General features: G+C 42.2%; 1 protein-coding gene across 1 annotated transcript; it reads left to right on the plus strand.

Moving 5' to 3' along the window:
• Positions 1 to 486: 486 nt before the first annotated feature.
• On the plus strand, positions 487 to 21,653 carry MCUR1 (mitochondrial calcium uniporter regulator 1). Its single transcript, XM_046640195.1, has 9 exons — positions 487 to 1,962; positions 6,698 to 6,817; positions 9,936 to 10,039; positions 10,543 to 10,644; positions 11,546 to 11,587; positions 12,863 to 12,934; positions 15,193 to 15,246; positions 17,351 to 17,465; positions 18,330 to 21,653. Exons 1-9 carry the CDS (start codon positions 1,260 to 1,262, stop codon positions 18,383 to 18,385), a joined length of 1,368 nt encoding a protein of 455 aa, XP_046496151.1. The 5' UTR covers positions 487 to 1,259; the 3' UTR covers positions 18,386 to 21,653.
• Positions 21,654 to 26,426: the final 4,773 nt, after the last annotated feature.

A 26,426-nucleotide genomic window follows, 5' to 3' on the forward strand; every position in this document is an offset into this window, starting at 1 on the left:
GTCCAAGAACAGACGAAACTAATCTGTGGTGATTAAAATCAGAAAAGGGTTGTCTCTTGGGGGAGAGAAGGACTATCTAAAAACCTGGAAAGGGGCACAAAGGAGCTCGTCCGGAGTGATGGAAATGTTCTATATTTTGTTTGGGTGGTGGTTATGAGTGCATACCATTGTTAAAAGTCATCAAATTGAAGTAAGATCTGTGGATTTTTATTATATGCAAATTATACCAAAACTTTAAAAAATGACAAAGGGCTAGCATTAAATAAAGCTTGCGCCATAGTTTCCTTAACCAGTCCTCTAATGTTGGACATTAGTTTTTTTCCACTTTTCACAATCATAACTTATGATACAGTGAATATCTTTTTGCATATGTTATTACCCATATTCAACATTCTGACTTAAAAAATGACAGTTCATAGGGTCCAACCTAATAGATTTTTAATATTTTGGATTATTCTCCTAGGTTACATTTTTAGAGTGGGGTGACTTGAGCAGACTTTACAAACATAAGACTGTTGATACATACTGCTAAATTCCTTTCCCTAACAGTTCTAGAAGGTTTAACTCCCACTAAGCTTTTATGAAAGTGTCTACTTGCACCTTAATATTTTTAATTCTTAGTATTTTGATAGCCACTTACATCTCTACCACAATCATATGCACCCTCTGCTCCACCAGCATTTTGTAGCTCTCTTACGGCTCCTAGCACATTCTTCCTACATCACGTACGTGTACACACATGGGGGCATAGGAAAACAATTCCTGGAGGACAAGAACAATCTCACTTTTCTTTGTAACTCCTAGCCTGGCGCCTAGTGCATTTCATTCCTTCATTCAAGGAACATCTACTGGGTTCACCCGATGGACCAGTAACTGACATAGGTGCAACAGGCATTCAGAAAGTTCACTGAACAGCAGTAGGTTCAAAGATATCCTTTTGTTATACCGGTAGGTCTCATTTAACATTCATGCCCCACGTTTTAAATTCCCCGATTGAGACTTTCTCATTTCTATGGTGCACTAATCTGGGAACAAAAGCTCTGAAAGCGTAGCCTTTAAATGTATTGACGATGTAAGCGCTGTTTCCTCGGCCCTGTTCATAATTCCTTAAAACGCACCCCGGCCCCCCACAATTTGGGGGACTTCGGACGAAGCTAGTTAGTAAAATCTAGGGCAGCCTGGTGGCGCAGGGACTTTTCACCCGACTCTGCGGGCGCCGGGGTAGTTAATTTCTTTCTAAGGACCTCAGTGTCATCAAAATGCAAATCGTGGCAGAGCGAGCTCATTCCAGTTCCGGGAGCGCCAGCAACCTCCCCGCGGTCCTCACATTCGCCCGCCCGGCGGGGCGGGGTCTCGCCTCTCCCGCGGCGTCCTGGAGACGAGCCCCGCCCCGCGCCTGGCGCGCGCCCGGAGCCTGTTCCGCGGGCAGGAAAGGGCGGGCCTGGCGCCGCGCCCACGCTCGCTGCTACTGCCGGGGACTCAGGACCCGGCCGCGCGGGAGCGGCGCCGCGCCGGGCCACCATGAGCGCGCGCTCAGGCCGGTGAGCGCCCAGGGGATGGACTGCGGCTCCGTGGCGGGCAGCAGGCCGAAGCGCTCGCCCGGCCGCCGGCGGCTCCTGCTCTTCCTGCCCGCCCGCCGCTGCGGAAGCCCGGCGGGCCGCGGGGTCCCGGCGCTGGCCGCACCGCCCGGGGGGCTGGGGGCGCTGCGTTCCCGCGCCCCGGGGGCCCGCGCCTCTCCGCTGCTCCTGCTCCTGCTCGTGCCCGCCCCGCGCCTGGCCGCCGCCGCCCCGCGCCGGCCGCTCGCGGACTGGGAGCGCTCGTGCGCCGCGCCCTACGCTCCCCCGGCCCGGCGCGGCGGCGTGGGGAGCTGCCCGTCGAGCCTCGGGCCGCGCGTCCCCGGGGCCGCCGGTGCCCTCCGCCTGCGCCGCGGTCCGGCGGCCGGCCTCGCTGCCTTCCGGAGAGGTGAGCGGCGGGCCCGAGGAGCTCGGCTTTGACCTCCAGGGTGGGGAAGGCCCGGCGACCCAGAGGGCGACGGGTCAGCCGAGGTCACCAGGCTCCTCCGGGGGCGTGGGGACGAAGGTCTGTCTGGTCCCGCCCTTCTGGGCCTCGGAGCCTGGGCTTCGTCAGCCGAGAAGGTCCGAAGGACTCGGAATCCGGGTCCAAGGTGCAGGGCGCAATACTTTCGGGGGATGCCGGGCGGGCCAGGCGTGCCGGGAGAGGGATGGGGCGCGCCCCTGGGTGGCGCTGCCGCGTGGGAGCCTGCGCCCAGGTTAATGGTTGTTCAGGTGCCCAGCTTGTCGCGATTCCGGTGAAGGGGTGTGCGGACGCTTGCAGGTTTGAGGAGCAAAGCTCCTGGAAACGAAGGGATTGTTTCACAGTTTAATTTCAAACTCTAATGGGCTCATTAATTCCTCCTTTAAGCACTGGCTCCTACTCTGTGCGTGGCACTTTTCTAGGTACTTGGGATGGATCAGTCGGCAATATCGTTTCCTCCTTGGAGCTTAATTCTAGCAGAGGAAATGATGTATATATATACACACACAATTTGTGTATGCATATATATTTTACATATGTATATGATATATTTACGTAATCTGATAAATCCTGTAGGAAAAACTAGAAGGGGTTAGGGTTAGGAAGTGGGGTGGGCCTCCAGTTACGAATTTAAATAGGGTCATCAGAATCGGTTTCATTGAGAAGGTGGCATTTGATTAAATACTTGACGGGGCGGTGGGCAGTCAGGGCCCTGCATGAGATTAGGGAAATCTAAACAGGCTCAACATACTAGATAACAAATTGATAAAAATATCATTTGGGGTAATCTTTCTTAATTAGCAAACTGGCAAAAATATAACTTTGGATAGCCTGTATGTATCCATCAGTAACCACACTGATGGCTATTTTTAAAATATTTTTCTCAACAGAAATGCCCAGGAAAAGTTGGTTGCATTTAAAATTTAAGAATACCTTTGGCTGGGGGAGAATGTTTGATAGAACAACAAAGTGAACGATGAAGCTTTACATACAAAGGGTGGGAAGTCTGTCAGTGTCCTTCAGTCCTTATGAATTAGAGGCAGCTTTGGGCTTATTTCTTGTACTTTGCCTTTCGTTGCTCTTTTTTTGACAAGCTGGTAAGGTGTGATTTATTTTCCTCTCAAGAGTATGGGCAAAAGGGGAGAGCTTTGTCTCATCCGTTTTCTGACATATCAGCAAGGTGTTACTGTTGGATTTGTCTCAGAGGATCTAATTCTTCACAGAGCCATCTTACAGAGTGAGGCTGAATGCATAAATACGGGGAAGCGTAGCCTGCACAGAGTCAAGGAAGGATCTGTGCCCATGAAGCATCAGCAGATGAGCGTTCTGTTGCTTGCGTCTTCAGCCCAGTGGCTGGTTTGGTGCACGAGGGTCGCAGTCGGGCTCCTTAGACTTCACATGTTATGAGCAGGAAATGTGTGCTTGGGTTCCTCCTCTAGCCACGGCTAACTTTGGGCTTCTTTTGTGATTGTGTGTTTCTGATATCCTTGTGGTATGCCAAAAGTCTACTAAAAGGAGAATTACATGTCACACTTTGACGTAACTCAGTTTATTGTTTCCTGGTTATTAGGGGGAGTTCACAGTTCTTGGACTTTGTTTTGTTGTCACAATAAAGGAGGAAAAATGAGTCAGAGGTGTTCTGAATGCCAGAGTACTGTTGTGTTCTCAGGCCTGTCCTCTGAGGGAAGGGAAGATAGCAGCCCCGTCCCATTGGCAGAGGTAGGAGAGCCAAGTGGGAGGGGGCCTGCCCTTTCCTCCGCTTTTCAGATGGCAGTATTTCTTTGAAATAAGCTTGTAGTTGAAATAAGTTCTAGTTGTTTTTGGAAAACAAGAAAGTCGGCAGTATCTGAATTGGCCTTAGGTCTTGCTTAGAAAGTAGTCGTGAATGTTTTGTTTTGTGTGTGAATGTGTGTGAGGGGGTGTTTTGTTTTAAATCACGTGAATGATTATTTTGTTATTGACAACAAGGGATTTGAATAATCCTGTCACTCTTGACAAGCCAGTTCTAGACTCAAATGTTTTCAAGCTCCCTGGCTCATGGGACAATCCATCACAGTTCTAAGGGTGGGGCGGCCTCTGGAGAGCCCCTTGAGAGGTGCATTCGTTCATTGATTCATTCATTCACTCACCCACCCACCACTGTTTCTTGAGCTTCCTCTGTTCTGTGTCAGGCAGACATTCAGGATCTCTTCTCATGGAGGCCAATTTTTGTCCCAGGACTGGAGATAAAGGATGAAAAAAGAGGTATCAAGTTCAAGTGACCTAATTTATGTAAGAAGGGAAGACCGTAGATGAAGAGGAGAAAGGAATTGATCTCACATTTTCTTTCTAGACAGTCTCATGATCCAGATCTTAGAAGTCATACAGTTGAATTTTCTTAAAAAATCATTTCTGGCCTGCAGGATGCCTGGCCTTCTGCTAGATGCTAACAATACAGAAATGACTAAGGCTGGCTGCTCTAAGGGAGCTGGGACTAATGGATGACACAGATGTGGAAGTACTGCAGTAAACGCTGTGATAGAGCTGCCTGCGCTGGCCTGAGAACACAGCAGGGAGCAGTAAAGGCTGCTGCTCCTCCGGCTGGAGGAGGCAGAGAGGACCATAAAGTGTGGCCTAATGCCCTGCCCAGAACATAATGCGTGCTTAGGAAATTGTCAAATTAAATGAAGAGTAGTAGAAAGGATGCTTAAAATTTACCAGTTGAGAAAGGGGAGCAAGCCAAGCTTCTGGACGGAGTCCCATGATACAAAAGTGCAGAAAACAGAATGGCTTAAGTGGCTAGAAAGAAAGCCGAAAGGGTGAGTGTGGGCTAAATTAGGACAGCTTTGTATGCCTTGCCCAGGACCTTATAGTATAGGCTAGTGTTTCATTAAATAAAAACTTTGTGCTTCAAAAGGTACCATCAAGAAAGTGAAAGACAACCCACTGAATGGGAGAGAGTATTTACAAATTGTATATATGATAAGAAATTTAGATCTAGGGGCCGGCCCTGTGGCCAAGTGGTTAAGTTCACACAGTGGCCCAGGGTTTCGCAGATCCTGGGCGTGGACATGGCACCACTCATCAAGCCATGATGAGGCGGCATCCCACATGCCACAACTAGAGGGACCCACAACTCAAAATACACAACTATGGGGGCCGGCCTGATGGCACAGCGGTTAGGTGCGCACGTTCCACTTCGGCGGCCCACGGTTCGCCAGTTCGGATCCCAGGTGCAGACATGGCACCACTTGCCAAGCCATGCTGTGGTAGGCGTCCCACATATAAAGTAGAGGAAGATGGGCGCGGATGTTAGCTCAGGGCCAGTCTTCCTCAGAAAAAAGAGGAGGATTGGCAGAAGTTAGCTCAGGGCTAATCTGCCTCAAAGAAAAGAAAAAATAGAAATACACAACTGTGTACCAGGGGGCTTTGGGGAGAAAAAGGGAAAAAAAATTTTTAAAGAAACTTACACGTAAAATATGTAAAGAACTCTTACAACTCAGTAATAAAAAGATAACCCATTTTTTTTAATGGGCAAATGGGCAATAAGCACATGAAAAGATGCTCAACATCCTTAACCATCACAGCAATGCAAATCAAAACTACAGCAAGATAAGGGCTGGCCCCATGGCAGAGTGGTTAAGTTCGCACGCTCCGCTGCGGGCTGCCCAGTGTTTCGTTGGTTCGAATCCTGGGCGCGGACGTGGCACTGCTCATCAAACCACACTGAGGCAGCGTCCCACATACCACAACTAGAAGGACCCACAACGAAGAATATACAACTATGTACCGGGGGCTTTGGGGAGAAGAAGGAAAAAAATAAAATCTTTAAAAAAAAACGCAAAAAAACTACAGCAAGATTCCACTTTACACCCACCAGCATGATTATAATAAGAAAAGATAGTTACAAGTGTTGAGGTTGTGGAGAAATTGGAACCGACATACACTGCTGTTGCGAATGTAAAATGGTGCAGCCCCTTTGGAAAACAGTCTGACATAACCTCATGAGGTTAAACATAGGGTTGCCGTGTGATGGACCAATTCCATTCCTAGGTATATACCCAAGAAAATGGAAAATATGTCCACACACAAACTCATGCACCAATGCTCATAGCAGCGTTATTCATAATAGCCAAGAAGTGGAAACAACTCGTGTCCTTCAACTGATGAATAGGTTAAAAAATTTGGTATATTCATACAATGCAATATTATTCAGCCAATAAAAGGAAATGAGGTACTGACACATATTACAAGGTGGATGAACCTTGAAAACATCACACTAAGTGAAAGAAACCAGTCACAAAATGCCACATACCTTATGATTCTGTTCATATGAAATGTCCGAGTAGGTAAATCAACAGAGACAGACGGTAGATCAGTGGTTGCCTGGGGATGGGGGATAGGGAGATTAGGGCATGAGGGCGAAAGGCTATAGGGTTTCTTTGTGGGATGATGAAAACGTTCTAATGTTGATTGTGGGGATGGTTGCGCAGCTCTGTAGATACTAAAACCATGGAATTGTTCACGTGAAACAGTTGAGTTGTGTGGTGTCTGAATTATATCTCAGGAAAGCTGTTGGAAAAAAACAGATGGGTCCTTGAGGTGGGCCGTATTTTTTCGTGGTGGGGAGTCGCTTTTGTTTGCCATTAGGTCTGTTTTAACCTGACTGTCCTTTCCGCTCTAGAGCTGAGCGTCTCCGCGGGGCGCGGGCAGCTGGACCACAAGAGGGCAGATTTCGCCTCTTCTGGGAGTAGGAAGCTCTACTTTGACACCCACGCCTTAGTGTGCCTCCTCGAAGAAAATGGTAATCCTCTCTCTGGTCCCTCAGTGCCACAGAAACACACTCTGCATTATGACTTCTCTTAGGATTTCATCTAATTTTGCATATTTCTCTTTGACTTTGAAGTCTATACATAATGTTTTAGTCAATCTCCATTTTTTTAAATCCTCATGTTTTGTTTAAGGACGTTTCTGCTTCATCAATACTATTGAGACTTTCCTCATACATTTTCTCTCTGTCTAAGTGAGGTGTATGTTTATAACATCACTCGGGAGGTATAGTCTTACAGATAAAATATAGAGACGGGTCTATAGCAAAACTCAGGAATGGTTCCTATGACAACTGTCTGCAGCACACAAGTGATGGTTTTATTACTGTGCGTCTTGTGTCTTTTATAAGTTTTTATGAAATTAAAATGTTGCTGAGCACCAATTATTGATAACTTCAACTTATTGTGTTCTTTTCTTTTTTCAAGTTCAGACTAGCATTTCCCTTATCGCTGTTGAGTTAGTGAATGTAAAAGATTGCTCTGATAGAAAGGACGTTTATTGAAAGTACACTTAGTATATATATTCTGAAATTCTTATCTAGACAAATACACCAATTATAGTGTGACACATTCTCAAAATCAGAATCTCACATATCATAGCTTGTACATTTGAAATAAATGTATGTGTTTTTACTTCATGATATAGTTATCTGTCCAGTTGCGCATGTCCACACGTGAAGAGCTACCCCCCGTAGGCACACTTCACGTGCCCAAGGGCAGGTGGTGGAATGAATTCTGTGCTCGTGTGGGGCAGTTAGAAGCTCTGGACTCAAGCTCTGCCAGGCTCTAGCTGCATAGCCTAGGCGGGCCTTCCTCCCCTCTCAGCTTCTGTTTCCTCGTTGGTTGCATGGGCATAATATAAATTCCAGACATCCTTTTGTGTATTAAATGACATAGTGTATTTGAATGCACTTTGAAAAAACCGTCAAATGCTGTATTATAATTTTTACAGCTTCTCTTTTCAAACTTGAAACAGTAGGCCTTTTTCACCAAAACGTCTTTCAGCTCAGAATTTAAGAAAGAAAAGTGGAAGTGAAAAGAGAGGCATCTAAAATTATCTTGATAAGCAGAAGTCCTCCTGCTTTTCTTTTTCTTTCTGTTTTTTTTTTTTTTTTTATGGACATTGTGTTCTTGTATTCGAAGTAACCAGTTGTAAAAAGACAAACTAGAGATGGGGGGCATTTCAACACAGACTAGGTGTTAGATGATATTAAGGGAGCATCGTTAGTTTGGTTATGTGTGACAGTGGTGAGGTAGCTGCAGTGGACTCAGGATGGCCTTCCTTCCTCCCATCAAGAGGTGCAGTTTATTTCCCTTCCCTCTCTTTAAAAGTTTATTTATTTATGACAAATAAAAATTGTAGATGTTTAATGTTTAAAATATGATTTTTTGATGTATGTACTTTTTGCTTTTCTTGATTCCAAACCCTGACCCGTGAGTACTTGCGTATTTCAAGAGCCAGTGATGTGAGGACCCACTGAAGTGTAGAGTGTGAGGGCACTTAGATGAATGATGGATGTCTAAGAGGACTGGGCTAGGATAAGGCCAGGAAGGACCCTTCAAGGAATGTTCTGTCCTCTATCCTTTTTTTCTCCAGCGCTGTGTCTGCTGCTTAACAAAACTTCCTATATGTCTATAATCTCACTAACCCTGATTGTGTCTTGCTCTCTCATTGCTACAAAAAATTAATTTGTATCTGGTAACCCAGTAGCTTTTCAGGCTTAACTTCTGTTTTTCTTATCCCTTTCTCCTCCCACAGGTGGTTATAGATTATAAGCCTTTAGAGTTTGTTTTATTATGAGCATAAGTTCCCTTTCGGTCTCTATTTTTCTTTTCTTCATAATTGCCAAACTTAATTGTGTTTAACTATGAACTCTTCTTAGTAAAGTTTTAAAAATTGTAAAAGTCATGTTCATTTTCAAAAAATTAGGAAGACAGAAGAGAAACAAAAGAAACTATTCTGAATCCCACCCCCAGAGCTAAACACTGTTAACATTTTGGTAGGTAACTTTTTGGGTGATTTTTCTAGATGTGCATGACCCACACCTTAAAAATTAAAAGATTTTGAATAAAGTGAAGGGAGTAGATCTTCAGAGGCCTTTTTTGTCTCTTTTAAATCTGTATCTTTGGTTTTTTAAAATTATAGTCCCATGCTTAATCTCATTCAAATTGTATCAGTTATAACTGTATTCAAACAAACGTGCCATTAATTAATTACAAGAATCAATAGACTCTTCTGAAGTTCTTATAGATACAAGTATTTTATAGAAAGAATTACTTTCCAAGGATTTGTTTTGAAGCATTCTATTAGAATTTACAATGAAAATACAAGTTACCATCTAAAATTATTAAAAACAGTAACAGTGCTGAGTTGAATCTTGATATATTTCAGTACAGCATCATTTATTGAGTACCAAAGAATATATTTTTTCCAGTTTGGGTCCCCCTCACTAGTGACTGAAGAGAGTTGTGGAAGAAAAATGAAAGAACTTATTTTGTCTTTTAACATGAAATAAATTAACTAACAGCTGAATTGCTGTTTATTTTTATTTAGCCAGTGATTTGGCTGATTTATGCTGGATATAAAATTGAGCTTTCCTACTTAAGTAAATTATTTTTCACTAACATATACATTTTAAAATTAGGAAGTCATGTTCATTGTAGAAAATTTAGATACAGAAGAAAATAAAAATTACCCAGAATCTGTATTAAATTACAAAAGCAATAAATTGTCTCTATAATTTTGAGTCCTGCTTTTTTTCACTTGACATCATTTTTCACTGACATGGCAGGCATGTGCTATGTCATTAGACATTCTCTGAAAACTTGATTTTTGACAGGTGAGACGGGCGTTTGGGATCAGTCGTTTTACATGAGGAAACAGACTCAGATGTGTCGTACTTTCCAGAGTGACAGACACATCATTGCCTATGACTCTGGCCTCCTCGCCCTCCTGCCACACTGGGCTTTGCACCTGCTTCTGAATTCGGACATTCACAGGAATGTGTCACCTTGCATTTCCTCCCTTTCTATGGAGGATTTCTTTTTCCTGACAACAGTCTCCCGAGTGTGATTGTCTTTGTGTTTGCTTAGGGTTTACTACTCAGCAAGCGGAAATCATTGTGTCTGCACTGGTCAAGATCGTGGAAGCCAACATGAGTATCGTCTACAAAGATATGGTCACCAAGATGCAGCAGGTCAGCTTGGTTCGGGGCACGTTAGCAGATTTGAAATCTAAAGGTGGAATGTTATTTGTAATATATATTTTTTGATAATATTCTATTGAAAAGCATATAGTAATTTTAACCATAGTTGAGAGGCAAATGATTATAGTGGCGAAAAATAAATTTATTCAAAGCTATTTAACTATTACAGAATCATTAAACTTGAAAACTCCCTGTGATTGAAACCTGACTGTTCCAGTCAACCATCCTTTACTAAATGGAGAAGTGGCCAGAATTACAGCAGTGTGTTCTTGAGCTGCTGGTCCTCAGACTGCCACCCTTTTTGCTGTAATTCACCTGATGACGATGCTGGACTTGAGTTTTTATTCTTTTCCTTTACTCCTTTTGGAAGAGAGGATGGCTGGACCTCTTTTCTCCTGTCCACCTTCTAGTTTCTCATTAAGATGAAGCAGGTTGAGACAGTGGAAGGTGGACTTTCCAGACTGGCCTAGGTTCTATGTGTTTTCTCTTCCTAGGAGATCACTCTTCAGCAAATAATGTCTCAGATCGCTAATGTGAAGAAAGATATGATTATTTTGGAGAAGAGTGAATTTTCAGCCCTCCGAGCAGAAAATGAGGTAAAACTACAGAGCCACTCATGCTTATAAAATGCTTTATGTTAAGACATTGAGATATAATATACAGACGCAAAAGTGCACAAGTGTACATCTCGATGCGTTTTCACAAAGCGTACACTACCAGTCAGATGAAGAAGTGGAACATTACCAGCACCCCAGAAGTCACTCCTCCCACAGAGGAAGCTGCTATCTTGGCTTATATTGCTGTTGACTAGTTTTGCCTATTCTGGAACTTCATCTGATGGAGACATAGCGTGTCTTTCAGTGGTAGATCATTCTTTTTCCTTGTCTACAGTATTATGTGAATATGCCACATTATTCTACTGTGATGTGTATTGGAATTGTTTCTAGTTTCGGTTATGATGAAGAAATGCTGCTATAAAATATCCCTTAGTTTCTTAAAGTGTGGCATATGGGATCACATTTAAATAATGCTATCTTTGCACTTTTGTTTTCAGTCCTATTTAAAGTCCCATAAAAGAAGTTCATTTATTATCTGTTGATCTAGTCTTATAAGAAACCTTCTAGCCAAAGACTCCTCCTTTGGCTAGAAAATGGTTAAGTTTGAAACTCAAAATTGTCCTTGAAGTGTGCTATTTCGGGGCAGAATTAGTTAAAAGAAAAACTGAAGGCGGTATTAAAGAAAGCATAGCCTCTGAAGACAAATGTGCATGTTAAAAACAATTGTTGCATCCCGCGTGAGAAATAATCATTTCTGGTACTGAGACTGTTCAGTTAATGCTGTGTTCTGAATGTAGGCAAGCTTGTGTTGAATGAAGAAAGAATCTGAACAACTTGTGCATAAATACATGTTCTAATATTTGTTTATTACCAACTTTTGTGTTTCTCTTCTAACCTTCGAAACACATCCTTGACTTGTTTCTATTTAATGTATTTTTAGAAAATAAAACTTGAACTGCATCGGTTAAAACAACAAATGATGGTAAGAGCCTCATTCCTGTTTGTTTGTAATTACATGAGCTTAGTAATAAATGTAATGTCAGAAATACTTTATATGTTCTTAAACACTTAATTCTTTTTTGTTTTTTCTGAGGAAGATTAGCCCTGAGCTAACATCTGCCAGTCCTCTTCTTTTTGCTGAGGAAGACTGGCCCTGAGCTAACATCCGTGCCCATCTTCCTCTACTTTGTATGTGGGATGCCTGCCACAGCGTAGCTTGCCACGTGGTGCCATGTCCGCACCCAGGATCCAAACCGGTGAACCCTGGGCTGCCGAAGCAGAATGTGCGCACTTAACCGGTGTCCCACTGGGCTGGCCCCTAAACACTTAATTCTATGTTAAATATTTGTGTAATATGTCTCAAAAGTACCCATCGGAGGATTTAGCTAAGAATACAGCTAGTGAGGGCCAGTCCTGGTGGCCTAGTGGTTAAGTTTGACGTGCTCCGTCCACTTTGGCGGCCTGGGTTTGGTTCCTGGGCACAGACCTACACTGCTCATCTGTCAGTGGCCATGCTGTGGTGGTGGCTCACATACAGAAAGGAAGATTGGCAGTGGATGTTAGCTCAGGGTGAATCTTCCTCAGAAAAGAATACAGCCAGTGAATATGTTACTGATGTCTATAACCAGATTCATTAATAAAATTGTGTTCTAAGAGGAATTACTCATTTTTAAATAAATATTTTTCTGAAGTAGCCACATGGAACCCTTAGGTTATCTTAGAGGAGACTGGCTTTAGAGATTTACATGTGATTTTAAAATGCTTACCATGCCAGCTGTTTGATTTTTTTTTAAGTGGAAAAGGCATAGATGTTAAAAAAGAAAAAGTTTTGATGAATGTCAAAAAGAAGGCTTTATTTATACCAGAATTTAATATTTTACTTCTTTGGGTCCATCTCTGCTTCCAGTGTTGTCCAAGGAACAGCTTTATTCATAAATTCCAGAAGGAGGTTATATTGGGAGTCTTGAGGTTAAAAGCAACAATAACCCACTCTTAAGCATAAAATGGATTATTTGTATGTGTGACTGGGAGGTCCCAGGATAGACGTGGCTTGACCAGAGTCTCCCAACCTCCTAAGTCCTAGCCCCATTTCTGTATGAGCCCCTGGCCCCGCCCCTTCCCACATGGCCCCGCCCCTCCCTGCCTGGCCCCCTTAGGACAGGAGCCATGGAGGCTGCAGTTCAGGCTTCACGTCCTCAGAGGGTTTGGATTTCTTACTTTGGATTTTTTCTTTCTTTGTTCTTTGCCGTCCTACTAGGATGAAGTGGTCAAAGTCCGAACAGATACCAAATTAGACTTCAATCTGGAAAAGAGCAGAGTAAAAGAATTGGTATGTTCCTTTATTAAAAATAGAGTATGAATTCATTTCCTTGCAGGCCAGAATGCTTGGTCAGGTCTAAGTTTCTATTCACTTAACAAGTACTGTTAAATATTTACCTGTATATCATTGTTAGACACAGTTTTTTCTTTATTTTAATTATATTTTGGATCAGGGTTTAAATTTGACACTTTCGAAAGTAGCTTAAAATGAACATCTTAGTCAAATCAAGTTTGAATGTTTTTTTGTTTGTTTCAGAGATACTAAATTTACGTCCCTTAGACATTAATAAATTAAACTCAGTCTTGATCTGCTTAATACTGACTTAAACCTCCACACGTCCTGATTTTGCAAAAGTTGTTGATTATATATAATATTATATAATATATATTATATAATATAATATATAATATTAAATTATTGATTTAAATTATATTAAATTCTACACTGAAATTCAAGATTAAAAATATTTTCATAGTCTTTTTTTTAATAGAGAAATCTTAATGACTTTCATTTTTTTGAAATGTAAATTGTCAGAGATTCTTTAAGTTAGGTTAAACTGAAGTTTTCACTTAGGAAAAGTAGTGGTATATGTTTGTTACCAAAAAGATACCACAAAACGTAGGTTGTAAGTAATTAAGCTGAAGGCTCTGTATCTGGACAATTTGTGGGATTGTGCACAGGACCCAAGAAAGCTGGAAATACAGCTCTGCTGCCCTTGCTTTTTCAAAGATGATGCATATAAATAACAACTAGAAATATATCTAGGAGACCGGGAAATATGGGATGTTAACATGGATTAAAGCCAGTGAATTTATGTGATTTACTAACGTAGCTGAGTTGTTCTTGGTAATTAAGTTTAGATTACTCTGAGTACAGCACAGTAGTATATTGTTATGCGTGTATTTAATTAACATGTATTTAATGTGCATTGATGAAGATGTGTTATTGACCCTCTCATTCCCTTATTTAATGAAGTTAAATATTGTTTCAATTAAATTAACTGGTGATGTTTATAGCCAGTTTCAAAGGCAATATGGTCTAAAAACTGCTTTTTGGTGCAGAGAGGAAGAGCCACATAGATGTCCTAAAAATCACGGTAATGTCAAGATTTAGGCTTCTCTTTTCTCTTGTGGCTGAGCCAGCAGCTACTTAGTGGAGACGAGTATACAGGTGTGCAGAAATCCAGCTCCCCCTCCCCTCTGGTGGTGATCTGATGTATAGCTCTCTCCTGGTCTGAAACCCTGACGTTTGAAAGATGGAGGCAAGCATTTGTTGTCCTGTGACTAGTCTTTAGTTTAAGGTTTGGGGGTTTTCTCTTCTTTTTTTACTTCTAAGCAATGCTGTTTTTATACTCTATGCCTCTGGTAGTCCCAGGGGAACATTTTATAGCTAGAAAGTTTCTAGATACTTCAAAAGCATTAATTATTTCCCCTATAACAATGCTAATTTAGTGAAGAATTTTTAATTTTTCACTTATCGATTTGCATTTGTTTGATTAAATCCTATTGCCCGCTGCTAAGGAGATGTGTCTGATCTTGGTCTCAAGGTCAACAAAATTGTGCTAAATCTATGCACAGACATTAATAGCCAAAGTCAAGATACCATTTTGATTCTGGGTGGAATTAGTCCATTCCTCTAGGAACATTGGATTGTGACTCTGCCCAAGTGGGTTTTTTTTTTTTCTTAATTAAAGCAACATGTGTTGGTTTAGTATACTTGTATCTATGTATTTACATTGTGTTTTATAATCACAAGGCAACATGTATGTCACAGAGTAATATTCCTTGAAACTATTTTTTTCCCAACTTTATGTCTTTCGGGTCTTTTCTCTAAGCGTCAAGTAGTGACCAGTTTTGTTCATAGTTATGATGGGAGAGCTCCTAATTTAAATTATTCCCCACTTTTTTCAACCCTCTGAAAGTCAAAAAGCATACAACTCAGCATCCATCTAAATCGGTCCCAGGTTATCATATTATAATAGAGGGAGAGACCTAGAGACATCACAGTGAAGAGACGAAAAGAGAAAAACAGCAGAGAGAGTGAAGGATGACAAAAGGGAATCCAGATATTAGAGCGATGAGTGAAGATAAATAAGAAACCTCAAAACAGGTCTGAAGGAGAGGGCAAGTAGGCTGCTTTCTCCCAAAGGTGATGTCTAGTGTGACATATTCTTGGAAGTGCTGGGACCAGAACATGTAAGGCACCGGAGGAGGATGCAAGAGAAAGAAGTAAATCAGAATCTGACCTATGCTACATGTTTGTTTCAGTATTCATTGAACGAAAGGAAGCTGCTAGAAATGAGGACAGAAATGGTGGCATTGGTAAGAAATGAGACCGACTTTTCTTGGTCATTTTATTCATCTTTGCTTCATTCCATGCATGGTTACTGTTGTTAGTAATGATGTGTTATAGGAAGATAGATACAGGTTTACTGTCATAGGATTTTTTTTTTTTAATCGTGGTAAAATACACATAAAAATGACTATCTTGGGGCTGGCCCCGTGGCCGAGTGGTTAAGTTCGCATGCTCCACTGCAGTGGCCCAGGATTTCAATGGTTCGGATCCTGGGCGCGGACATGGCACCGCTCATCAGGCCATGGTGAGGTGGCATCCCACATGCCACAACTAGAAGGACCTGCAACTAAGATATACAACTATGTACAGGGGGGATTTGGGGAGTTAGCGCAGGAAAAAAAAAATGACCATCTTAACCATTTTTAAGTGTACAGTTCAGTGGTGTCAAGTGCATTTACATTATTATGCAAGCATCACCACCATCCATCCACAGAACTCTTTTCAGCTTGCAGAACTGAAATTCCACCCATTAAACCCTAATTTTCCGTTCCCTCTTCCCCCCAGCCCCTGGCCACTACCGTTCTACTTTCTGTCTCTATGAATTTGACTGTTCTAGGTATTTGGCCTTCTGTGACTGGCTTATTTCACTTAGTATAATGTCCTCAAGGTCCATCCATGTAGTAGCATATGCTGAAATTTCCTTCCTTTTTAAAACTGACTAATATTCCATTGAGTGTATATACCACATTTTGATTATCCTGTCAACGGACGCTTGGGTTGCTTCCCCCTTGTGGCCATTGTGAATAATTCTGCTATGAACACGAGCATACGAATATCTGTTGGAGTCCCTGTTTTCACTTCTTTGGGGTATATACTCAGAAGTGGAGTATCATAGGATTTTTTGCACTTAACAAAATACTTGATTATCTCTTTTTTTTTTTTTGAGGAAGATTAGCCCGGAGCTAACATCTGCTGCCAATCCTCCTCTTTTTTGCTGAGGAAGACTGACCCTGAGCTCACATCCATGCTCATCTTCCTCCACTTTATATGTGGGACACCTGCCACAGCATGGCTTGCCAAGTGCTGCCATGTCCACACCTGGGATCCAAACCGGCAAACCCCAGGCCGCCAAAGTGGAACGTGGGAACTTAACCGCTGTGCCACCGGGCCAGCCTCAGTACTTGATTATCTTTTTGAAAGTTTAAGTCTCAGTAATTGAATAATGATAAGGAAAGGAGATTTTTATTATATTTTCAACTTATGGCATGCGTTACTTCTTTTCTCTCCTTTATTACCTGGGGCCTCTGAAACCTACAAGAGACTTCCATGAGAGAATTTTGGAACACTTTTCTCCTCATCAGGCATTTATTTCCTTACTCGTTACCTGAATTGTCAGCCATAGGGAACTACTTACTTGCCCTAGGATTTTTATTGAAGTATTTCCAGTGTTTTTTGCATTAAGGAAATATTAGAGCCCCTTTATGACATCAGCCAAACCCACCACCCTTTGGGGGATTAACTGTGTATTTTGTTTAACTATTATATTTGGGAAAGAAGACAAGTAGGCCGTTGGTATAGTCAAGCCTCCTGATAATAAAACACTTCATGTTTGCACTATAAAAGAAGAAAGCTTTAAAAAATGTGAAGAGAAATAGTGCCAGGGGAAGCTCTGTTGCTTTTAGATTATCTAAGATCCATTTTTTTTTTTTTAAGGCATTTTTTTGTGTTCTCTAGGAGGAATTTAGAAGGACGAGACACATTCGTTGTCACTGAGAATAGACTGGCTTTGTGATATTAACCTTATTTGTAGAGCAATCTGTAATTTACAAAAGCTTTTTTTACATAGGTTATCACATTTTATTCTCTAAATAGCCTGTGTGAAGGCAGAGCCAAGGGTATTTTTTTCCCCTATTTTCAGACAGAAGGAAACAGGCCTACAGACAGTCAAGGCCCTGACCAGTGCCACATAGCAAGGGGATAGTAGAGCAAAGACGAAGGCCCGAGTTCTCCTCAATTCTACCCCAAATTTCCCCTTGACTGCGCCCTGTTGGGAAGGAACTCTAGGACTGACGGAGCAGAGGGGCTGGTGTCCAAAGTGGTTTAATGCTGTGAATCTCTTGTTTTTAAAAGCATGCCCAGCAAGACCGGGCCGTCACCCAGACAGACAGGAAGATAGACACTGAGGTTGCTGGCCTTAAAACCATGCTCGAGTCGCACAAGCTCGATAATATTAAATATTTAGCAGGTAAGCTGTTTTGTATCTTGTTAGTCAAAACAAGCTGAAAATAAAATAAATAAAATTTAGAAAATAAGTCAAAGACAGATATTGCATTTCGTTGATTCTAAGACATTTTTTTTTCATGTTTTAACATCTCTGAAATTGGAAGGCATCGTACAGTTTCCAATAGATGGAGTTATCATACTATAATTGGCATTTTTTTTCTTTCTTAGTAGGAAATAAAGTGATGTACTTGACAATCGATGAAATCTTAAATTTGACAAGATGCTGTCATTGAACTGTAGTTATTTGGATTTTTTTTAAGTGAAATTCAAGACAGGGAATATTAGAATGAAGGGCTTTTCTGTGTTGTGATCTTTCTGCTTCAGTTGGTGACACTCCTTATAAGGAGTTAATTCGCTTTTGTAATTTTTGAGCCAAAAGAGAGAATCTCATGTACAAATAAAAGAAAATCACTTAGCCATGATTGTAACTCAAATTTAACATTTTGGATTAATCAGTGTTTTAAAGTCGTAATAGTATTTAGAAGTGAAATTTTGCTCATAAAGTTAAAGAATGTGTCCCTGTATAGTACCTATACGTATGCTTAGTGACCACAGAATTTTTGTGATTCTAAACTTTTATGAAAGGTTTTCTTGAAATTTGGATACATTTGTACTCTGAAGATGATGATTTCAGGGTGTGGGGTTTCTTAATAGGCAGATGATTCATGGGATGTGGGACATCAGTGAGCAGTCTGTTTCTTGGGTTTTTTGTTGTTTTCGTTTTCTTGCTGGATAAGTGTCTGTATGTGTTCTTAATAAAAAAAAATGTCCCCTCAAGTAACTGTTAATAGAACTAATACTGTGCTCAATTATTTTGTTCTTACAGGCTCTGTATTCACGTGCCTGACAGTAGCTCTGGGATTTTATCGCCTGTGGATATAATAAAGCGTGTATTTAAGGAAGTCTCTATTGTTTGGCCTTAAGAATTCCACATTGTTGTGCTTTTTTTTTTTTTCTCATTTCAAATTTTAACCTTGATTTTGATAAATGCATGTTATTTATTTTATGCAAATTATGGACATAGAACCAGAGCAAAGAAGTCAGGAATGTCATAACGGCTCCTCCATCTTTTCTGTTGGGTTGACTTTGTAACGCTGAGTGGTGGTGGGCAAAGCCGGGAGACCACTCAGCTGGACCAGTGAACTTGCTCTCACCTGTGGGGCGTACCAACAGTAAATATTTGTATAATTCTCGACACTTTCAAATCTTTTGTCACACAGGATTTGGGGTCTCCATTAAAAGGCACAATGTCTTTACTAAGAATCATTGACAGCAAAGCAAGAATACCAAATCCTCTTTATCTAGTGACCCAGTCCATAACATCAGCCAGCCCGTGTTAGAGTACACTCATGCGCCGACAGACTGCATATACGACAGCGGCCCCATAAGATTGGTGCCATATAGCCTAGGTGTGTAGTGGATTATACCATGTAGGCTTGTTTAAGTGCACGCTATGATTGTCGCACAGCGAGGAAATCCCCTAACAACGCATTTCTCAGACGGTGCCCGTTAAGTTAAGCGATGCATGACTGTATTGTGTTTTGACTGGAGTTGATTGATATGTTAATGACACAGCTGTACTTTACACCCAAAGGAGATTTTTTTCTTTTAATTTCCATTATCTTAGTAAGTTATCGTTATGGTTATTTGTATGTGCCCTCAAGCTAGAAAATCTTGTTGCCTAATGAAGTGTTGTAATTGTGATGGGAACTCTCTCTCACCTCTTAGATGCTGGATTTCCCTCCCTGCCTCTTGCTTCATCCCTGTTCTTCTCCCTTGTGATCTGAGAGCTCTAATAATGCTCCACGTGTGGCATTATTTGCCTAGAAACTTGCTAACTCTTGGCGTGGAGCTCTTCGCCAGTCTGGGGACAGGGTCTGCTTCCTTCTGATGTTCACCTGCTTTTTATACAAGGGAGGCACTCAGTTTCCCCTCTCTAGTGATATCTAGATATCTAGGTAGTGTGTAAGGTTTTTGGAAATGAAAGTTGGGTCTTTAATGAAACTTGTGTCTTTGCCCCTTACAGGCTCAGGTCATAGGCTTAGAGAACTGTCATGCCAGGTTATCGTCCTAATAATCTAAGTTGGCTTCTTTGGTTGGTAAAGGCATTCTCATACCTACCTTACCTCTATATTTAAAACAAGTAAATTCCTGGGCACAACTGGGGTTATTTTGGGGAAGCACATTTGTACCTTATTTGAATAACTGGCACCTGGAAGAAAATAAGCAGTGATGACATTGGTGGCCCTTTTCAGTCTTTCTCTGCATGCACCCATGTGCACATAATCTGGTACAGTGGAGAAACCACATAGAGACTTCTTGATCAAACTGGTAGAATAATTTACCCACTGTCCATGTTCCAACCAAGGGTAAATCCAATAAAGAATCTCCAAGAGGAGAAAGTACCATATGCAATTAAGTTGCAAAGCAAAGTGAAGTGAACTTACTTCCTGATAAAATATTTTTTAAATAACATTCAGCGGGGTGACATTCTTTCCTCTGCTGAAAGTATGCCAAATGACATTCCTCCTGGTGATTGTGGGCTGCACCAGGCTGTCACTTAATTTGGGCCCTTGCTTTTGCTGTAGAGTTCTTCCCAGTACAGAATAGCCTTTTTTCTTTTTTGGCCTTGGGAACAATGAACTCTCCTTTTGATGGTGTGGATTGCACGCATGTATGGAGGATGGGAGGGCTCAGGACTGTGTTCCCTTTATTTAGTCAAATGTTTTCTATTTGAGAAGCATATGAGCTAAAAATACAAGTGCACCTTCCCCCTGCTGGCCCAGCCGCCTGAACAGTGTGAGCGTGCTGTGACCAGACAGGATGACAGCGTCCTGGCTTAGAAGGACTCCCGTCACTTTAGGAAATGAGGCATTAGCACTCAGAAGGGAGAGGTGCCTGGCAGAACTTCAGATAGCCTATGTCTGGCACAAGGGAAGTGAACCATAGCTAGACCCTGAAGACGTGCCCCCCTAGACACAGGCACCAAAGCAGACGTCAGATACACAGCCTCTCTGTGTTTCTTTCTCACACGCTAATCTCTCCATTCTTCGAGGGCCCCTCTGCATTCCTTTCCTCTCCCTTCCTCTGCCCTCAAGAGCCTAAACTCTAATTCCAGTCCTTTCCTTCTCCATAAATAAGCAAAACTTGTTGGCATGTATGGTTCTTCACAGGAAATGGATTTTGATTTGTGTGCTTGCCTCCCTCCTTCAGCTGGATTTCTAGTTTAGTATCTAACAAGACTCAATCGGAATGGATTCATTTTTTCCCTTAAGTGTGCCAAGTGCCTCTGTTGAGAAGTCACAAGTTCAAGAAGAAAGGCTTGACTCAAACCAGACATCTTGCTTGAATTTGTCTCTGAAACACTTGAAAAAGAAAACCCTGAGCCTCAGCGAGCACGTCCCTGCCTGGGTCATCGGCTCGGCTTCTGCTTGCCCCCTTGTAGCTGTACTTAGTGACATGAACTTCCCTCATGTCCTAGTCTCCTCCCTTCCAGCCTCTGTGCCTGTTAAGCAACCGGGCCAGCCCCGGCAAGCGTCTCTGTTCCTCTCCCCTGCTCTCCTGTGTTGATGTGGTTGGCGTCATCTCTGAGTAAATACCGTATAGACGGTACTGCAGGACTCACTCAAGGTCTGCAAACCCTTAGCTTTAACATACGTTTGTTAAATTTGTTGTGGCTTTTCTGACCCTAAAGCAAAAAACATGTTAACCAGACATAATTTATTCTTTATGTATATAAAATGTTTGAGATAGCCTTTTATTGGAATTTTATTTGGAAAATATGTATCTTTCTACAGATTTACACTTTTATGTTCCTCTGATAATAAACCAAGTCATTTCTTAACCCTTTTATTACTTAAGCAAATATTCAATGACATGTTTTTTATGATAGAGTAGGTATCATATTTTTGTCTAAAATAAAAGTACTTAATTCTATTTGACTAATACACTTTTCTAATCATTCCAATGGAACATGAAAAATTAGAACAACTGCATACACTGTATTTCAACTGTTACTCCCTCCATTTGTATGTGATAACACTGGTGTATTACAAGAAAATCTAATACTTAAAAATTTGGATTTACACAGAAGATAATATTTGAATGTAATTATTTGATTTACGAAATAAATTTTTATAATCCAAAACAATTCTTTTAGCATGCTTGTGTAAAATATTTTAACTACTTGTCTGAGGGGAAACGAGGTTTATACATGAGTTTGTAGAAATAGCTGAGGATTCAGGTTGCACGTGGTAGAAATCCACATCAGACCGGGTTGGGCAAAAAGGGATTTGCTTGTTTTGGCTTACCTGATCAAAGTTCGGGAAGAGTGAAACTGAATGCCATCAGAGCTTGTCTCTACACCTCTTACCTCCGCCTTTTCTTGGGTGGGCGTAATTCTCTCAGACCAACTTCAGGTGTGGAGAGCCGGGAGCAGCCAGCATGTGCCCTACAGCCTGGCGATGGGAGAGTTCCACTTTGAAAAAGCCTGAAAGGGCGACTCCAAAGCAAGCAGCTGAAGTATCACCAGCGGAGGGGCACGACCGTTCACTCGCTTAGCACACTTCCCTGAGGACCTGCTGAGCAAGCGTCCCACCTCTGACAGCTCACGCTCTCCAGTCATCCTGCACAGGCTGATCTGTGTAATGTCTGCTCAAGAGGGAAACGAAGGAACCCCTTGGGAAAGCGGATGAATGACATAGAAAGAGAGCCTGGAAATTGATTTTAGGTACATTTCATTTTCTCCAACCAGAAATCTTGAACCCAAGTTAGAGAGTCAGATAAACTAACTGGGTTTGAGGGTGAGCCCTAAAGTTTCTAAAAGGCCCTAAATGATTTGCAAACCCTGTGTTTGTGTTTAAAAATGGCTTGCCGTGGATGTTGTAGGTGGTGGCCCATCCACGTCTCCCCTCAGTCCTGCTTCACACCTGAGTGTGCAAACTAAATACCTTTTCTTTGCCTTGCGTCTTTGATTTCCTTAAAAACAAGAAAACTGTTTTAAAGAAAGACATTTTTGGGGCTGGCTTGGTGGCGCAGCGGTTAAGTGTGCACGTTCTGCTTTGGCAGCCCGGGGTTCGCCGGTTCGGATCCCGGGTTAGGACATGGCACTGCTTGACAAGCCGTGCTGTGGTAGGCATACCCACGTATAAAGTAGAGGAAGATGGGCACGATGCTAGCTCAGGGCCGGTCTTCCTCAGCAAAAAGAGGAGGATTGGCAGCAGATGTTAGCTCAGGGCTAATCTTCCTCAAAAAAATAAAGATGTTCTAGAAACAGCTTTCTGGAATCTAAACATCTGCACCTCACAGCAGAGCTTTGCCATTCCTTGTTCTGCCTTGTTTTTGCAGTTTCCACAGGAGGACCACAGACTGTAGGACCCTGGAGAGGGGTCAGAGTGGCCACTGTCAACCACAAGGCTCTAAGCATCGGCATCCTTAACTTAAGTAGAGAGCAGCGAGCTTTTGGTCTTTTCATAGCACAGATAAGCAGATAACGATTTTGAGGCCAACACTCCCAGGAATAAGAAGTTGAAATATGTGGGCATTTTACAAGGTCCTAACTTCTTTCAGTTTAAACTAATCCTTTTTTTTTTTTTTTTTTTGCATCTATTTTTCGGTAAACCTTAATCAGTTGTTCATGACTCTGAAGTTTCAGGTCAGCTTAACAGTAAAGCCCAGGGAGCTGGCCTCACGGTTGCAGCTCAGCGTGTTATTGCTGCGGTTGCTGTCCTTCAGAGGTTTTTTTATAAACTTTCCCCTCAGACTCCATGACTCCCATTCTCCCAGGGGAAAAGAAACAGCTGTGTAGCGGCCTCTTGTCCCTCACAGCATGAAAGTCAGCGTCTGCCTGATACAGAAGTATTCTTTACTATTTCTCTTACTTTTATAGTGGTTTACGGTTTGCCTGAACCTCACAGCTTTCCGAGAGGCGCTGTGTCCTTCTCAAACCTGAAGAATTGCTGCCTGTGAAGACCTCAGTGGAAGACTTTGTGAGGAAAGGTGGAAGGCTGGGGGATCAACATACTCTGAACCCATGAGGGCACTTATCTTTTTTTAATATATATTTGTGTCAGATGCTTTCAGCTGCAAGTAACATAAAACTAACAGTGGCTTTTAGCTAATGACTTTTATTACTTACTTGAGTCTGGAAGTAGGCAATCCTCAGAGCTGGGTTGGCAGCTCCACGTTGCCTTCAAGGAGTCAACTTTTCATCTTTCCACTCTTACCTTCCTGTATGTGTTAGCGTTCCATTTCAGCTTTGGGGTTACTAGTCACAATATGGCTGCCACAGCTCCAGGCATCACATCCTCACATGGCGGTATCTAAAGCAAAAAGAGAGAGAGGTGCAAAAGGGCTCTTCTTATATGTATCTCTCCTTTTAATCAAGAAGAAAAGTCTTACCCCCTCCCACAGAAATCCCCTTATGTCTCATAGGCCAGGATTAAGTTCACATGGGCACCTGTAGCAAGACAGGTTGCAAAAGGGAATGTTTAGCATTTTCAGCCCCTCTGGCAGGGGGTGGGCAAGGAATAAGGAGGCTGGAAATGTTGGGTTGGCATTCAACAGTGTTGTTTACAATGTTCATGAAAATAAAACACAAGCTACACACTAAAAAGAATCATACAACCAGCTTTGTTACCAGCCTTTAGAGGCTAGAAACACCTCAGAACGTCCTTTCCCATTACTTCCAATAACGTGGGTCATTTTATTTTATTCTGTGTGATGTAATATTTTTACTGGCTCTCCAACCAAATCTTTAATTCTTTCCTTTATAAACTGGTTCCCAGGATTCCACCACTGTTCTGGATTAACTTGCATGCTTGAGGGGAAAAAAGTTAATTAACAAAGTCACATATACGCTTGAGTATTTCTCAGAACTCCTCCTCAATATACAGGCTTGTCTATCCTCAGCTTTGGCAGCTTTTGGTTTTAGCTCAACCACGGCACACCCCAGGCACCGCTCCCTTCCCCTTCAAAGGAGCAGGGTGGACTTGCAAAGGCACTGCCCTCCTCAGTACCCTGAGCTTCGTTTTTCCCTCCATTGCCTTAAGCTTGGTCAAAGCATGCGTCCTGTGCTCCATCTCACTTCTCAACTTCGAGGTTCCCTCTTTTCTCTCTCCTACAAGAATAATGCAGGGCATATATACTTGATCTGAAATTTGCATGGCTGCAGGAAGTGTAAAAAGTCAGTCTAGGGTGCCAGCCCCCATGGCTGAGTGGTTAAGTTTGCACGCTCCACTTTGGTGTCCCAGGGTTTTGCTGGTTCGGATCTTGGGCATGGACATGGCACCACTCATCAGGCCATGCTGAGACGGTGTCCCACATGGCACAGCCAGAGGCACTCACAACTAGAACATACAACTATGGACTGGGGGGCTTTGGGGAGGAGAAGAAGAAGAAGAAGAAAAAGATTGGCAACAGATGTTAGCTCAGGAGCCGATCTTTAAAAATAAATTAATTAATTAAATAAAATAAGAAAAGTCAGTCTACATTTGGTAGAATTCGAGGTTGGGAAGGGGTGACCTGCGTGCAATCGGTGGCCCTTGGGCTTGCTCAGGGGGTGGTGGACCTAGAAGGCATCGTGTTCTTTACTGAACAATCTGTGCTTTGTGGGATGCTGCAAATTACTGATGTATCCAGTTCCTTCATGCAACCGAGGACAGCTGCACCTGCAGAAAGTCTGCTGATGATGCGTGTGTGCAATTAATCACAAGGTCAGGGGAGGACAGGAAAGCTGTTGACCCAAGCATGGGCGGTTAGTTCTGCATTTTCTCCATTAAGGTTGATGCAAACGCCTTGGCTTGGTTATGAGCACCAGCAAGTGCTGGGACACTTAGCAGCAGCAAGTCCCCAGAGCTCAAGAAAACTCTAAGGAAAAAGTTAAACATTGAGAAAAATTTATTAACTTCTTCCTGCTAATTAATAAAGCCATGATTATTTTGTTTTAGCAACACAATATCTTGGTATGGTTGCTAACCACCTGTTTTTACAGGCAGGTAATTTCACAACTGACTGATGAGTCAGGAGCCCTAGGTTCATCTCCCAGCCCTGCCACTTGTTGCACTCTTGGGAAAACCATTTAACCTTGCCAAGCCTTAGTTCCCAGATTTCTAAAATAATAGCAACAATAATAATGATAATGGGGATAATTACAGAGCATGTGTTTGCTGTTTTCCAGGCGCAGTTCTGAAGCCTTCACACGCTCCCTTAGTCTTCACCACGTCCCTATGAAGTAAGTACTGTAATGGTCCCTATTTTACAGATGAGGAAATCAAGACAGAGAGAGTTGAAATAACCCGCCCAAGAACACCCAGCTGCTGAGTAGGGACTCCAGACTCAAACCCAGTGGTTCTGACTCCGAGGATTAGAGACTCTACCCAACTGATAGCACTTGGTAGGGATCAACTGAGGTCAAATACATGAAAATGTTTTGTAAACAATAAAACCATACATGCATAGAAAATGTAATGCGGCCCATGTGCAATAACTGGACTCACTTACAGTAATTACAGCTAATCTTGCTTACACCAGCATCCGAACAAGTACATTTCCCTCACTATGCTCCTAGCAACTACCCCGGTGTGCCAGAGCAGATGAGCTTACTGAGAAAGATGCAGAAAAACATAATCCTTTGACCAGCGAGGGTATAGATTGTGGTAGGTATTGCAGGAATATAGATAACCTACAGGAAACGAGCGTAAGCTCTAAGTATTACACCATGCCAGCCCTTCCTATTAATCCCGGGGTGGTCGTGAATGACCCTCATTCTTTTTGGAGGTCTTTATATAAAGGGATTGGTGTTGAAGCGGAGGCCACTGTCTAAGCCTTAGATTCATCCAAAGTTTAGGTCTTGAATAATTCTGTATTATTTAGCTCAGTACCCTTTTTTTTTGTGACACCGTCATTAACTAGGATATTTTATTCT

The sequence above is a fragment of the Equus quagga genome, chromosome 15, assembly GCF_021613505.1.
Source record: "Equus quagga isolate Etosha38 chromosome 15, UCLA_HA_Equagga_1.0, whole genome shotgun sequence".
Lineage (NCBI taxonomy): Eukaryota > Metazoa > Chordata > Mammalia > Perissodactyla > Equidae > Equus > Equus quagga.

What these genes read in the sequence shown, in the direction of transcription:
- MCUR1 (XM_046640195.1), top strand. Translation starts at nt 1,260, where the DNA reads ATGCAAATCGTGGCAGAGCGAGCTCATTCCAGTTCCGGGAGCGCCAGC. An exon ending in GTGCCTCCTCGAAGAAAATG is followed by an intron (nt 6,818 to 9,935) that starts GTAATCCTCTCT and finishes GTGTTTGCTTAG; the next exon opens with GGTTTACTACTCAGCAAGCG. An exon ending in GGACAGAAATGGTGGCATTG is followed by an intron (nt 15,247 to 17,350) that starts GTAAGAAATGAG and finishes TGTTTTTAAAAG; the next exon opens with CATGCCCAGCAAGACCGGGC.